The sequence below is a fragment of the Aplysia californica genome, unplaced genomic scaffold, assembly GCF_000002075.1.
Source record: "Aplysia californica isolate F4 #8 unplaced genomic scaffold, AplCal3.0 scaffold00180, whole genome shotgun sequence".
Taxonomy (NCBI): Eukaryota; Metazoa; Mollusca; class Gastropoda; order Aplysiida; family Aplysiidae; genus Aplysia; species Aplysia californica.
Genome location: NW_004797450.1, coordinates 1,083,984 through 1,098,655, shown reverse-complemented (window position 1 = coordinate 1,098,655; position 14,672 = coordinate 1,083,984). Strand labels below are relative to the sequence as shown.

At 36.7% G+C, this 14,672-nt stretch overlaps 1 protein-coding gene across 1 annotated transcript in view; it reads left to right on the top strand.

The window, feature by feature from the left end:
• The window catches only part of LOC101845326 (ubiquitin carboxyl-terminal hydrolase MINDY-3), a 17,415-nt gene extending 7,649 nt beyond the window's left edge, over positions 1 to 9,766 (top strand). The window contains exons 4-12 of the mRNA XM_013082548.2: positions 828 to 942; positions 1,675 to 1,748; positions 2,416 to 2,495; positions 4,226 to 4,296; positions 4,714 to 4,794; positions 5,187 to 5,259; positions 6,670 to 6,742; positions 7,466 to 7,625; positions 8,707 to 9,766. Of these exons, the coding sequence (XP_012938002.1) occupies positions 828 to 942; positions 1,675 to 1,748; positions 2,416 to 2,495; positions 4,226 to 4,296; positions 4,714 to 4,794; positions 5,187 to 5,259; positions 6,670 to 6,742; positions 7,466 to 7,625; positions 8,707 to 8,856 (877 nt within the window). The 3' untranslated portion in view covers positions 8,857 to 9,766. The remainder of the gene's footprint in view (positions 1 to 827; positions 943 to 1,674; positions 1,749 to 2,415; positions 2,496 to 4,225; positions 4,297 to 4,713; positions 4,795 to 5,186; positions 5,260 to 6,669; positions 6,743 to 7,465; positions 7,626 to 8,706) is intronic.
• Positions 9,767 to 14,672: the final 4,906 nt, after the last annotated feature.

Here is a 14,672-nt window from a genome sequence, read left to right as displayed (position 1 = left end):
GGGGTGGCACATTCAATCCCATACCCCTGCACTAGTAGGAACAAATCTGTTTTATTTCACCTTCAGTGAATAAAAGAACATGAGATCGTGATATTTTAGTGATTTTGGTAAGTTACTGTGACGTTTTCCTTTCAGGAACAAACCAGTTTAATTGAAAAATATAACAAAACTTTTTAAAATGCACTGAAAATTGAGGTAGCCAACCTGGTACCGGTACTAATACTGAGGGCAGTTTGCCATTTACAAAAAAAAAAAAAGAAGTTTCATTCCGATATCTAGATTCTAGATATAATGTTTCACATGATCATCAGTCGTGGCAAGCTGGAAAATAATAAAGGGGGGTATGGACTAATGGACTAAGGAGCGGAGGGAGGGGGGAGTGTGCAAAAAAATTATTAAGTGGGAGGGGGATGCCTATTCAATACCCTAGAGTAGTCATAATGACTCATCTGTAAATATAGAAACACATGTTCCTGTCTTGCTTTTGTGTCACCTATTTATTGCCTTATTTATTTACTAAACAACATCTTAAAATGAACAAGGTTTGTAACTAAGTGTAAGAAATCAGAAAAGAAAAAAAATTAGATTCAGATCTCTGCCAACTGCATTTAGATCTCTTCCAACTACTGTGTCTGTGTTCAAAGAATATTACAGATTCAGCCAAAAAATGGTAATTCTTGAGGTGGAAAAGTCAGTATAGCAGTAAAACATTCAGACTTCCCAGACTATTTGAGATTTGATACAAATAGTAGTAAATGTACAAACTACAAATTATATCTTGGAATTTGTCTCTATCAGTTATTTATTTTGTTCTTTTGAATCAACAGATACTGCTGCTGCAATGATCTGACAGATCTGAGAACTCTTCTCAAACAAATGTTGCCACAATTGCATTCCTGTTATGGTGTTTTACTTTACTTGTATTCTATATTATGCACAAAGGTATGTTCAGTTAGGGGTGGCTACTTTTGTGGGGAATTTATCATTTTATTGCCTGCTTATTACCCACGAAGCTGACTAAAGCAGTCTGGTGGGTGGTGAGCGGGTGCTCTGATATGTTTTGCTCCTTCTGTCATATCAAACATCTGTCAACCTTATCTCTCCTTTTTTCTGTTTGTTTCTCTCTTGTAACACCTCGAATCTTCGGCACTTATATAACCTAATTGTATTGCAAGTACTGTAAAACTCTTACTGAAGCCAAAACATGATGCTGTCTGAACTGATAGCATCAAAGCCTTATTTGGCTCAAATACAATGAAACCTCATTATAATGTCGCCTTTGAGGTCCTTAACATTTGATCCTGTAAAAATGGGATCACTCTATTTTTAGGTCAGTAAAACTCGGAAATCTAGCTCAAACAATACTGACCTTCTATAGTGCATATTAATGTTTTCAACATTTAATTTACTGCTGTTTTTTTGCAGATAGATATTCTGTTATGTCTTTACGTAAGAATTCTACTTAAATTGCTTTCGTCACTGAGTGTCCTGTATGCAATGATAAACAATTTTAAATCTTTACTTTTATCAACAAGTGAAAAGGAAAAAAATCGCATCGTGGAGAAATAGAGTGGTTTCAGGAGCATTTTTTTCTGTCCTTTTTCCCCCCTGTCCTTTTTATACAGTATACATTGTTATAAGAATTTGCTTCTCAATTTTATTCTTCATGTTTAGGGAATCGAGCAAATAAAAAATGAAGTGGAGGACCCTTCAGAACCTCTTATTGATGGTATCTATGGACATGGGAGGTAAGAGATGCTTTTTGTATGTTTCTCGTGTGTTTCTGTGTGTGTGTGTCTGTGTGTGTGTGTGTGAGAGAGAGAGAGAGAGAGAGAGAGAGAGAGAGAGAGAGAGAGAGAGAGAGGGAGAGGGAGAGGGAGAGGGAGAGAGAGAGAGAGAGAGAGAGTCCGTGCATGTGTCTGGTGTCTGTCCTTTTGTTGTTTCCTCTAGGTAACTTGAAGTGGTGATTCAGAATGATGAGACAAAAAAAAATACCAGGGTTAATTCAGAGTTGTTGTAGCTGCTTGAATTTGCATCAAGACTGGAAGCAATATCTGCACCCTACCTTCACAAAAAAAGACACTATGTTGAATGACCATGCAAAATTTTGTGTTGACGCTATTTAGTTATACACCGTGTTGCTGCCAAGTTGCACATATAAGTCACATTTTGTCAAGAACCTAACAAGGATGAGTGGGAAAACTGAAAAGAAAGAAAAAAAAAGAAGAAAATCAGATGGTCAACAAAACCGGACATATGTGGGAGAAGACTGTACAGTGCTTGAAATATATGACATTTATTATTACTTTGAGTCTTGTGTGTTGTGTTTTAGGGCTTCACCATCCCCCCCCCCCCTTTCCACTTTACCTGAAATTGTGTTTTGACACAGACAGGGTTTACTTTCTTTATCTACAGTCAAAGCTTGATCAACTTGCTGCTCACATCACATGCCACTTCCAATGTGTGGGACAATGATAAAGAAATCTCCGGCTTGAGTAAGTGATACTGTTGCTATTGTTTTGGTCTCTTTTACACCTTGTTGTCTTTCAAAAGTTTTTCTTGCTTCCTGGTTCATTGTCTCCCCTGTGACAAGTGGTAATAAGGCAATATAATATTAATTTGTATTTTAGGCAATGCTCTCAATGGAGTTTTTGCCTTGGCAGAGAAAGCCCGTTCGAAGTAGGTACCCAATGCTAAATGAAATGTTCATATTGATCTTGAGAGAAAAATTAACCCATAAATCAAAACAACATTTTGTTCTGAGCATTTTGATGCCAGATTTACTGAACACAAGGAATTCTGCTGCTCAAACCAAACATCTTCAGTCAAGAGTTACTGGTGCACATATTGAGCTAAATGCTTTAACAGACATCTAATATTTAAAGGGAACGAAGCATCAAAAAGAGCCTGCTTTTGCTAAAGGGAGGCAAAATTGACATAATTTCATCAACTTGAAGATGTCACAAAAATTAACCTATGATTGACTGATACACATTATATACATCGTATTAAAGAGAAAAAAGAGCTCTTTAGCATGAAATAAAAATAATCAGACCAAATATCATTGTATGTGTATCCTTGGTCTTCAAAATATCTATAAATGATGTAAGAATGGGCAGAAAATTTTAATTTGCACAAAAAATCACCTGTCTCTAATGGATACACATTATATACATCAAATTAAAGACAAAGCAAAGGTCTTTTACTTAGTATTTAAAAATCAGATCAAACATTAATGCATTCATCTCTTCAATCTTCAAAATAATTTACGTAGATGATGCATATGCATGATTCTCGCCTGTCAATTCGCTCAGTCACTGTCAACGCATTATTTGACGCAAACTTATCCCAAAGCTGTTCACATATATTTATAGCAAAATGGATAAACTGTTCTGCTGTTAATTTCTAACTGGAGTGTTTTGGTAAAATCGGTTGGAAAAAAGCCTTTCAAAGTTTATAATTTAGATTTTTAAGAACTTTGAGTTGAGATTGGCCCATTAAAAATATGCAGAAAGAAACATTAGTTTGAATATATGAAGAGGTATTGACATGACATGCTCACTAAAATTGATGCTTTACGAGAGGAACACTCATGTTTTGATAATGTATGGGTTGTGGAGATTCGATGATTCCATGTCATCAAGACTCAAAAGCCGATTCGATGCCCAGCTGTAACACTTGTAATTCATACTTATTTTTTACTTGTTCATATTAAAGATTAAGGATGGCAATTTGTGAGCATATCAAATTTTAAAAGTTAACCAGAATGGTAAGAAAGATACAAGAGTTAATTTTACTCATTTTTGTCGGCCTCACCTGGTGATTGCCTTTCTTGCCCAGTATTGCATACTTACTTATAGCGATGAAAGGAATATTTCACTCATATACCACTGCCAAGACTTCAACAGGATATTGAAGGACCCAAAGCTCTTTAAACACGTGTGATTTGATCATCTGTATCATGTTTGTAAAGGGAAACTATCCGGTTAGTTTTAGTTTTAGTAAAAGTTTTACGACGCTCGCAACTGCATAAGGTCATATGAGTGCCAGAAGATTAGAGGTGTTACAAGAGAGTAACAAACATAAAAAAGAAGAAGGGAAGATAAAGACGATAGGTGTTTGATGGGAAAGAAGAAGCAAACCACACCAGAGCACCCGCCAACCACCCACTATCTGTTCCTCTGTTTTGCTCACTGTTCATAACTTTTTGTCTTTCGTTGAACAGAACTCAGAGGTCTACTTCAGCAGCCTACGATAGGGTTTCTCACCCTGCTAGAGCACATGCGATATTGTGAGGTAAGATGCATTTGTCCTTTGGAACTCATATTAGGATGAGTATGCAGTGCTTTAAAATAGTAGGAGGAATTGGGGAGGGGGGGGGGGTGCATTGACAAAAATAAATTTCTGCGAAAAGGAAAATTCCTTTTTTGTGATGGGTTTATTTTTGTTTTTCACAGGCTCATTTTTTTTCAACAACACACTGAAAGTTTAAGAAAGTACAACTGCATGTTTTTGGGACTCACTACTTACTGCAGATGTTAACACTCTTGAAAGTCATTAGTTTTTTCATTCGTTTTTTTTTTTAAAGGGAGGGGGGGGGGGGTATTTTAAAAGTCCGTCATGTCCTTGTTTTGTACTTGACTCCTTAATATAAAATGACTTGATTAATAGCTACTTTAGAATTTCTTGAACTTTGTCATGTATGTCATGTAGGTTGGATGGTATTACAAGAATCCAAAGTTTCCTGTGTGGCTGTTAGGAAGTGAGACACATCTTACAGTTTTGTTTTCAACGGTAAGTTAATTCCTTTTTATGCATTTTTATCTTCATCCATCAGTAATGGGTTTTCTCTGAAAGAATTTTCCAAGTTTTAAAGAATGGCAATAGAATATATTTTATCTTTTCAGTCTAACAATTTTCGTTCATGCTCTCAATGTTGTTAATATGAGCATTCTAAATGTGTATCTGCTTCATTGGTATTTAATACTAGGGATGTGGAGATGTCATTTTCATGAAAGGTGGTGTCATGTATTTTTAAAATCCTTCTACAGAGAAGCAGTTGATAGTATGAAATGATGTTTCATTTAAAGGTTAAGTTACTCAAAATGAAAGCAACTTACAAAACATGCTTAGTTTAATGAAAAATGAGAAAATGACGATATATCTTTTTTTAAAAAACCTTACAGACAGAGAGCCTTGTGGTGAAGGAAACTCCAGGAAGAAATGCAAACCTTATATTTGCTCAGTTTGACCCAGAGGGTGAGTGGAAATAGAAATTCATAAATAAGAATAGAATTCCTCTTTGATCCATCCTTGCAGGGAAATTTGACTTCCAGTGGCAAGCACAATACATGCAAACATTAATTCATCAATTTTTCACCCTCAAAACACAATGTAACCTGCAGATCTGTTTGACATAATTGTGAGCCGGGGTTCTCGTACTACCACTAAGCAACTGTAACTCCCAAGTGTGCAGTCCCGGAATGTAAAATGTTTACTTCCTCATTTATTTAACCAATTTTGCTGTATATTCTTCGTTATCAATGGCTGCCCATTTGTTCAACTTGTTGTGCACTTAGTAACCTTCTAGTGTTCACATTCTGTTAGCGGAAGTGGCAGGGAAAGTAAATTCTGATTGCTCTGATGTACTTTTCTCCCTTGAAATTGAAAGAAAAAAGGTTAGACTTTAATGTCAGTGATCTATTTTTAGCATAGCCAAACTTGTCATTGAAGAAGTAGCACAATAGATACAAGTGGCATGTCTGATCAGTTTTGGTGTGGTTGAACTCTAGAGCTTCTTTCTTTACAGGAAGGTTTGATGCGGCTACTAGACACTAGCTCGTGCATGTATTCTGGTTGGTTTGTGACAAGAAAAGATCAGTATTAATTCTTCTTTACCAGTGTTGTGCTGGAGGCAGCCTTGGTGACCCCCCTCCTTCAATTGCAAATCTCGACTTCTTTTTAAGATAGATGGGGGGGTTTTTGTTGCCAAATGCAAGAAAAATGAACAAGATTTAAGATGATGTTAATAACTCTATATGCCCAAAAATTGACTAGCGCCTAATTCTACAGTGTCATGACACCTTTGTTAGAGGTTTTTCTTGTCCGTGCTGTGGTTGGTATACTGAGAACACAACCAGTCTACATCCATTACTGCTTGACCTCTCAGACTGTGAGCCTGGTTTTGGTCCTGCTGTGCTGTTTGTAAATTTAGACAGTGTCTGGCTCACATAGATTTTGAAGTCATCGCGAGCAACTATTTTGGAATGCAAAATAATGGATACTTACTGTTTGTGAAGAGGCATGTATGCTAAGTAAAGTAAGGGGTAGAAATTTGTACAGGTTTTTGCAATAAAAATCGCTTTACGACTTAACAAATTTGTTCAGGTTTTTGCAATAAAAATTGCTTTACGACTTAACAAATTTGTTCAGGTTTTTGCAATAAAAATTGCTTTACGACTTAACAAATTTGTTCAGGTTTTTGCAATAAAAATTGCTTTAAGACTTAACAAATACCCAATATAGAAATACTGGAAGCTTCTTTTTGCTTTACCAAGTTGTATTTATCAATACCTGAGTTGCAGAGGATGTGTGTGGGCTATTTTGTTGTTTTTCTGTGTATAATTTTTTTTCTAAATCTCCCCCTGACGTTTGCTTTCTATTCAACAGGCAATGGTTTCATCTCTTCGTCATTACTAGACGATGTCATGAGAGCCCTTGATCTAGTCTCAGAGAAAGAATAGTATGTGTTTGACTTTTGAATTTGATTTCTTCAGTGTTCTTTCCTCCCTTAGACTTGTACTCCCAGACAGCACACTGTCATGGCCCGTGCTCTTTGCTCTATCAAAATTTTTCTGCAAAGCATACACATATCAGGGCGTGCCATTAACCCATCAAGGGCTAAACACCCATCTTGCCGTAGCTGGGTGTGTGTGGAACCCTTCCCCCACTTTGCCATTCATTTTGCTTTTATGGTGTGCTCCCTAATGAACCGGAAATAGGTCAGATTGCATAGTCTAGGATATTACAATACAAGGCTATGTTTTTTCCTGTTGATTTTTGTGTATGAGAAACAAACAGTATTTGTGTCAGTCCAAGAAACTGTCACCACCAAATGTTCAAAGATGACAGAGTTTAAGAATAAATTTTAGGAATTAGATTTGCAATAGATGTTTTTCCAATTGATGATTGATGTAGGCTTCTCTTGAGTGGATCAGCTTCATTTCATCATTTCAAGTTTTTCTTTTGAGTCTTATGCTCACTGAAATATCCATTGCATGTCTGTATTTCCTGGTGATTTTAAGGACTAAATCACAATTGAGTGTTATGAAGTTTTTATCCAAAATACCCCATAATTGTATCTGAAATTGCCTCAGGGCTGATCCTAATGTAAAATTTATTGTTTGTTGAATCTTCAGAAATGTCTATTTGTTTACTGTTATAACCAGCCCAGTTTTGTTCCCAGCGTTGACATAATGAGGATCAAGCTAGATGCGGAGGAGTTGGGTATAATTACAAGGAACAGCTTTATGGAGGAGTTTTTCCCAGAGGAGCCTACAGAGCAAGTTCAGTCTTTCAGTGTGTACCACCATAATGCTCTACCACAGTCTTGTACAGAAGGAAAGGTGTGTTGTTCTCGATAATGCTCTACAAAACCATTAATGGATACCGCATGTGTTGTTTCACTTTGGTTGTTTTCTTTGCTAGTTTAGGGCTTACAATTAGCTCTGTTGCTATCTTACTAGGTAGCGTGAAAGAGCGTGTGGTATCGGTGAAATCGGGGTAATTCAGATCCCTGTTTCTTTGCTCTTTCGCTATAAAACACCAAATGCCATACACCTTGTAGAAGTTCAGCTTTTCCTCGTTACAATGGTGTAAGTTGTTTATATGTCCGATTATCAGGAGCTGGAGAATCGCCGAGGAAACCAAAGCCCCTCGCGGTGGGAATGAGTGGTCGGCCGGTTCAAAAATTGACACTTGTGAACATTCGTGTTTGCCCTTTTATTTGCAAGTTTCTGTGGCATATCGTCGATCGGCCGTGACACCACAGAAGCGACCCTGACGACTGATGATCGTCCGTCACGACACTTGGAGGGTTAAAATACAGTCGAACTTGTGTAAGATGGCCACCCATTGTCGAGGAGAAAAGTGGCAGTATAAGACCTCCTTAGGTCCCAACTTGAGGCTGTTGCAGGCTCAGGACTGCCGTGAATCTAATTAAAATGGGTTTATGTTTTCTTTTGGGGGGCGGGGGGGGGGGGGGGGGGGGGGCAGTGATTAGAAAAATAAAATTTTAAACTATTCTTGGGTGTGCAACTTGAACGCTGGAACGAAAGAGTGTATGTGGAATGTGATGTAAATGGTGTGCTAAATAGGAAAAGGGCACACCATAGAGAACTACCCGGAAATGGATACTCTACAGAGGATGGACGCATTTTGGAGTCCTACATATGTCTGTCTCATCAAATTTTGTGGGTGGTCATTAGGGTGTGGCTTGTGCAAGTCATGATAACCATAGCAACAGCGCATTGCACTAGCATTTTTGTGTGTTGATTGTCTGTGATTCACAGGAGAATGTGCAATATGTACCTTTTTAACATTATTTTATACACATATTTATGTATATCGTAATAATTCAAACTCTTCATCCCTAAGGGGTCAGTGAGTGTGGTATTTTATTATTTTTCTTTTTATTCTCCTTTCCAGGTGATGTTTGTGGAGGGTCGTGCTAAACTGGCTGATGAAATTGACACCCAGTTTATCTGTGACACCTCGCCTATGGCTCTGTGTCTTCAAACAAAATGGCCTTCCATTGAGGTTACCTGGTCAATAGGGGCTCCTCCATCCCTGAACTGATAGATTGTGTTATACTAACATCTTGATTTTCCAATAAATTTCTTAACTTTCCTTTTTAGTTTTCCTCAAAATCAAAGAGTTTTATTCATTTCCTAAAATTCGCCATTACATAATGTGAGGGAAAGGTTCTAGAAAACTCATACAGAGATATATGTTTGGAAGTTCATGGTATGTATTAAATGTTACCAATTGAATAGAGAAATGTTTTTAGTTTTAAGAGGCAAGATGAAGAATCATTTTTTTCACTAAAATTGAGAAACTCCAACTCAAATATAAAAAGAAGCTCTTGCTTTTTTAATTATTCCGTTCTGAAGTTACTACATTGAGCTATGACTTTTACATAGTTTTTACATAGTTTTCAGGGAACAGGTCTTGAAAAATATCCCAGACGTACCCGACGATTCACTCTATGCTTTGTAAACATGTTTTACAAATGAATATAATTGTGATTGTTATTTATGTGTTATAGAATAATCTCTCTTGTGTGAGAAGGACTGGTTGAAACTTGGTAGCGTGGTTGTTCGTTATATATATATGCAACCGTGTACATGCATACAGTTGTCACAAATATTTTCTCCTTTAGTTGTATTTCGTAAGTGTCATTCATTCCATAATTGTTCAAATCAGTTCCTTGGAGTTTTGACATAATTCAGTTATATAAATTCGAATAAAGAGGTCAAGGAGTATCTTTAGTAATCTTACAATATAGTTTCATTCTGTTTTGTTATTTTCTTCCTAGTTTTGAATTAAAAAACGATGAATGCCCAAGTGATGGTTCTGATCTGTCTGCTCTCTTTTTCTTTAATTTTCACAAAACTTCATGAAATGAATTAAGCTTTTGTGGAATGACCCTAACGATGTACAGACTGGGGATTTTTATTTGTGTGTGTGTGTGTGTGTGTGTGTGTGTGTGTGCGTAAAAACAAACAAATACTGAAGGACTTTTCAAAAAGTTCAAATGGAAGTCTTGGAGAAGGCTTCAAGCTTTGTTTTATTTAGTTTCCCCATGCCTGTCTTGCCTATTGTTTTCCTGGTCATGTTTGATGGACACACTATGATATGACCTCTCTAACAAGAATTGGGGATTTCCAGCACTCCATACCAACTAACATCTCTAATTATTCTTCAGGGAACAAATCAAAGACATGAAGTCAAATTGTCTTAAAAAGGACTTTTATTAAATGATTTTTCAGATATTGGGGCCTTTTGACCCAAAAAATCCTCCATAACAGTGTTAACGAAAAAGTTGAAAATTGAAATTTATTTTTTTGGGTGGAGGGGCTGTTCAATTGATGGGTTTTTAAATTTTATTTTGATATGGTTTAGAGCATGTACTTACACATGTCTAAAAGTTATGCGTTTTTCTTCCAACCTAGCCGATACCAGCCAGACAATACCCTTTTACCCTCTTTCCCCAACAGGATTGGTGGTATTTGGTTGGCAATGAATTAATGATGAAAAATATGTCTGATATTTGGCATTAGATTCTTGTTTCTGTTTCTAGTGAGAAAAAAGTGTTAGAGCAAATGTCAGCAGTCAGCCTTGGCCTTTAGATGGTTGCTTAATGCACAGGAAGTTGAATAAATGAGTGGGCATAGTTACTGTAGAATGTAATTAAGAATAAGTTGTCTTTGATTGTGGTGTAATGTCTACCCACCTACTTCTTGTAGAACCACATCTCTATTATTTGAAGTGACAGGGCATTAATTTTTAACTTATACACGTGAATGCTCTTGCCTTTTTGCACCTCTGATGTCAACTATTTTTATTCAAAAAGATCTTTAGGAATTTGTGTGTGTGTGTGAGAGTAAGTGGTTTTGAAAGTTCGTGAAAGTTGCTTCTAGTGTACTTATGTCACCAATAATGGACACCAATTTATACTTATATATATATGTAGTCATATTGACTTTGAGGTACAGTAGTATAGTTAATTACAGAATTTTTGTTTTGGATAGAGTGTATGAATGAATAGCTCTCATCATGTGTGGCCCACATATTTGTCAGCTTGTGCTTGCTGTGGTATTGTACAGCATCTGATGATAAAGGCTAAGGGCTACCCACCTGTAGGTCAAGTCATGAAGACCAGATTGTCTCAAGTGCTAGAACAAATACATGTACTAGTGTTGTGAGAAAAATGTGATTGAAAATTTTGGCTTACGATAATGTGTAATATAGTATCTCTTTTTATTTCTTATTCTTGCTTTGTTTTTTAGTGATAGATGTATAGTTCTTGGTAATGAAAATGACATGGAAGTTGAAAGCCAACTCGCCACCTTCTGAGCGCATGGTTTCAGTGAATTCAGATTGCTGTTTCTTTGTTCTGGAGCTGGAGAATCGTCGTGGAAAGCAAAACCCTTCGTGGTCAGTAAAAAAATGAACGCCTATGCATTCAAATGCTTTGCGGAAAGATTGGTGATTCAATACCGTGTTTTCATTGGTGGAGAACTATAGGGCTTTGAACGGGTCATCCGGTGGTATATTTTTGGTCTTTTGTTAGTTTTATCTTTATTTTTGGTCAAACATGGGGTTGCAGCCAGTTAGCGATATATACACAATATTTGTTTATATTAAAATGGCTGCCATTTTTTTAACAATTGACTGAGAAGACGTAAAAGAATAGCTGCTAAATTCTCGGGAGACATGGGTCTGTCATATGGAACAGATAAATTTGTCACAAAGTTAGAGCTACTTTGACCTAAATACCTAACGGAATAGTTCAGTGCAGTATTTAATTTGATCATATCGTTGGCAACTTTGGAACATGAGACAGTTCTGCTCCCGGGTCGAGCTGTTGCTTCTAGAATCATTATTTTATTCAGCTTGCCACACATGATGTAAACCAGGCTGTTCACTTAGCAGAGATGGTGATTTATCCTTCCACGAAATGTTCTATATGGTGTGTGATAAAGGATAATGTTTCCAAACCAAGGACAAAGAGACACCTGGATAAATTACATCTGTCTCTGACCTTGTGGGTCTGAAGAAAATTGTCATGGAAAAAGAATGTGGTGGGTACACAGCTGGTCTGCCCTTAAATTGTTATCGTTTGTTGTTTTATTTCCTGTGAATTATTTGATTTCTTCAGTTTCAAGTACAGTCGAGCACAGATTGTTCAAACATGTTGGGGTTGAGGGGGGGTGGTTGGCGGGTGCTCTGGTGTGATTTGCTTCTTCTTTTCTGTTAAACATCTATCGTCCTTATCTGTCCTCCTTCTTTTTTGTGTTTGTTACTCTCTTGTAACAACTCTAATCTTTTGGCGCTCATATGACCTTATGCAGTTGCGAGCGCCGTCAAACCTCTACTAAAAAAAACATGTTGGGGGTTGACAAATGTGTTTGACACATTCATTATTTGAGTAAACTGTGATAATAATTATAATGATAATAATAATAGAAATAATAATTGCATTTATATAGGGCTCTGTCCCATACGACAAATAAGACTTAGAATAATATTGAAAAAAATCAAGCAAAGTAACGGTGACTGTCTTTTGGTGGGAAAATGAATCACTGCCATCATGAAAAGTACCGGGAATCTATAAAAGGATAGAAGGAGGATGGGTTGTGCTTGTTCCTTGTGTGGTATCAAAGCGAGAGAAAGGAAAAGAGGGATGCTGACTAGCCTTACGACAAGAGAAAAGTTACACTTACATCAGATCATGATCATGACAATGAAACTAACACTTGATCCATACCTTCACATTCAAACAACCACACACACACTAAGGTAATTCACACACTATATGGCCCAGTGGAGCACTGCGCTGTCTTCAGTCACCCTTGACCACCCAATATCAACCCTTGCTTACATGACTGTAGTCAAGGAAATTCTAGCGCCTAAAGCACTCTGCATGCGTTTCTATACCAGCAGTGTGTGTATCACACCGTGCAGGGGTGAGCCTGGTGGGTGCATGAAACGCTGTGTTCTCAGTCTCAGTGATGATGGGTGTTATTACTGTTATTGTTTTTCATTGTGCATGCATGATGATTTGAATTCGAGACAAAATAATTGTGAGGAAAAATTTGATTGGGCTTTTCATGATGAGTTGTTTGACACATTTGCGAGGATGTTTGAGAAAACAGTACTGCCAGTTCAAGGAAAATATATAGCTGTACAGTGGTATATTGTTCAAGCTCTCCGTGAATTCGAGTTTTGCATGTTTGAGTTATCTGTGCTCAACTGTATAAATGGTGCTGGTTGTACACCTTCTCTTAGACACATTTTTACTGCTTTTATTGGCACATTTGATATTTTGATGTGTATGGGTGAGCTTTGTACTGTATGATGTGTTTGGAAAGAAGATGCCCAAGGTGTTTTAGACAGTGTCTATACTGGTGATTGTGTGTCTGTGGAAAAAAGCTCATTCAGTTAAAGTTAAAAGTCCAAATTGATAGCTGAATGTAAGACTCTGCCATAGACCATTTTGAAAAGTGACGTATGACTGGGTCTTTCTCTCACACTGCACTCAGCAGTAAAAAATTAGGTCTTTGTTATGAGATGCAAGTCTAAATTTTGAGAAAGAAATTGTTAAAGGAAAGAACTGAGAAGGAATTTGTTAAGAAAAAGAATTGAATATACCATATGATATATATAATGGGTATGTTGAAGTTGAAAGACTATTGAGTGGTTTCAGTAAGACTTGTGCTGACAATTTTCTTCACACTCAAGTCAACTAGCTTGTCTTATACGCCCCTTTCCCCTTCCTATTAAAAACAATAGCTAGTTTAAAAAAAAAAATTCCACCCCTAGAATCTCCATTGAAACATTTGGCAGGTTTTAGTTCCATGTCAAATGATAGAACTCAATTGTACTGGCTGTGTGTCCTGCTGCATGTGACAAGACTTATTTGGCTACATGTTTTGTCTTTTGACAATTAGAACATTTACTTTGTAATATTTACTAATACGTGAAGAAGATATTTCTTCAATACCACGTAAGAAGACAAGGTTTTTACCTCTCTTCATTCTGAGTATATTTGGTATTTTTTAGATGAGTGAATGTGCACGTAGTTAAATAATTCATTCTTTGTTTGTTTTTTAACCATTAAAATACTCTTTTGCATCGGGATGACCGAAGGATCAAAGTTTTATGATGTAGTTACTTAACAACTGCTATTGATGAAAAAACCTGTTATACCTGCAGATCGAAATTCAATAAATAACTATTTTTGATTTGCAAAAATATTTTAAAAAACACCACTGACACTGCCCTTTGTTATGTTCACCTTATTTTTATCTCCAAGTCCACATGGCACAGTATGTTATAGAGGGCGCATTGTCATTTGCACTCTTCTGTCGTTTAATTCCATGTTTCCATTTCAGTCCTGTTGTTAAACAAGTTCAAGAGTATTGACACAGTAATGGTATAAAATGCAGAGAAAAGACAGCTTGGTCTTAGACCTTACAAGTATCAAATGGGTGAGAAAGATATGGGGTCAAAAAGATATGCACTACTAGCTGGGCCCCCTTTGATGAAAGCAATGATGGGTGCATTAACATCAACTGAAAGTCATTGGCCTACTATATTTACAATCTACTGAAAAGGAGCAATAAATCTTGAGAGATGCAAAAAATTAAAATGTCTAGATCTATACTCTCAACAAAACAAAATGCGCCTCGCGAAATATCACTTTCAGCACTTCCGCTGTTGAGGACAGCTACGCAGATTTGTTTCGTTTCTCAGTGGAATAATCACAAAGGCCAAAGAAGAATGGGAACTTTTTGTCAAATATAATATTTTTCTAAATTTCGGAAATGAATAAATAAAAAATTGGGCTCCTTCATGGGGACCTATCTATCTTTTTGCAAGTACTTGTG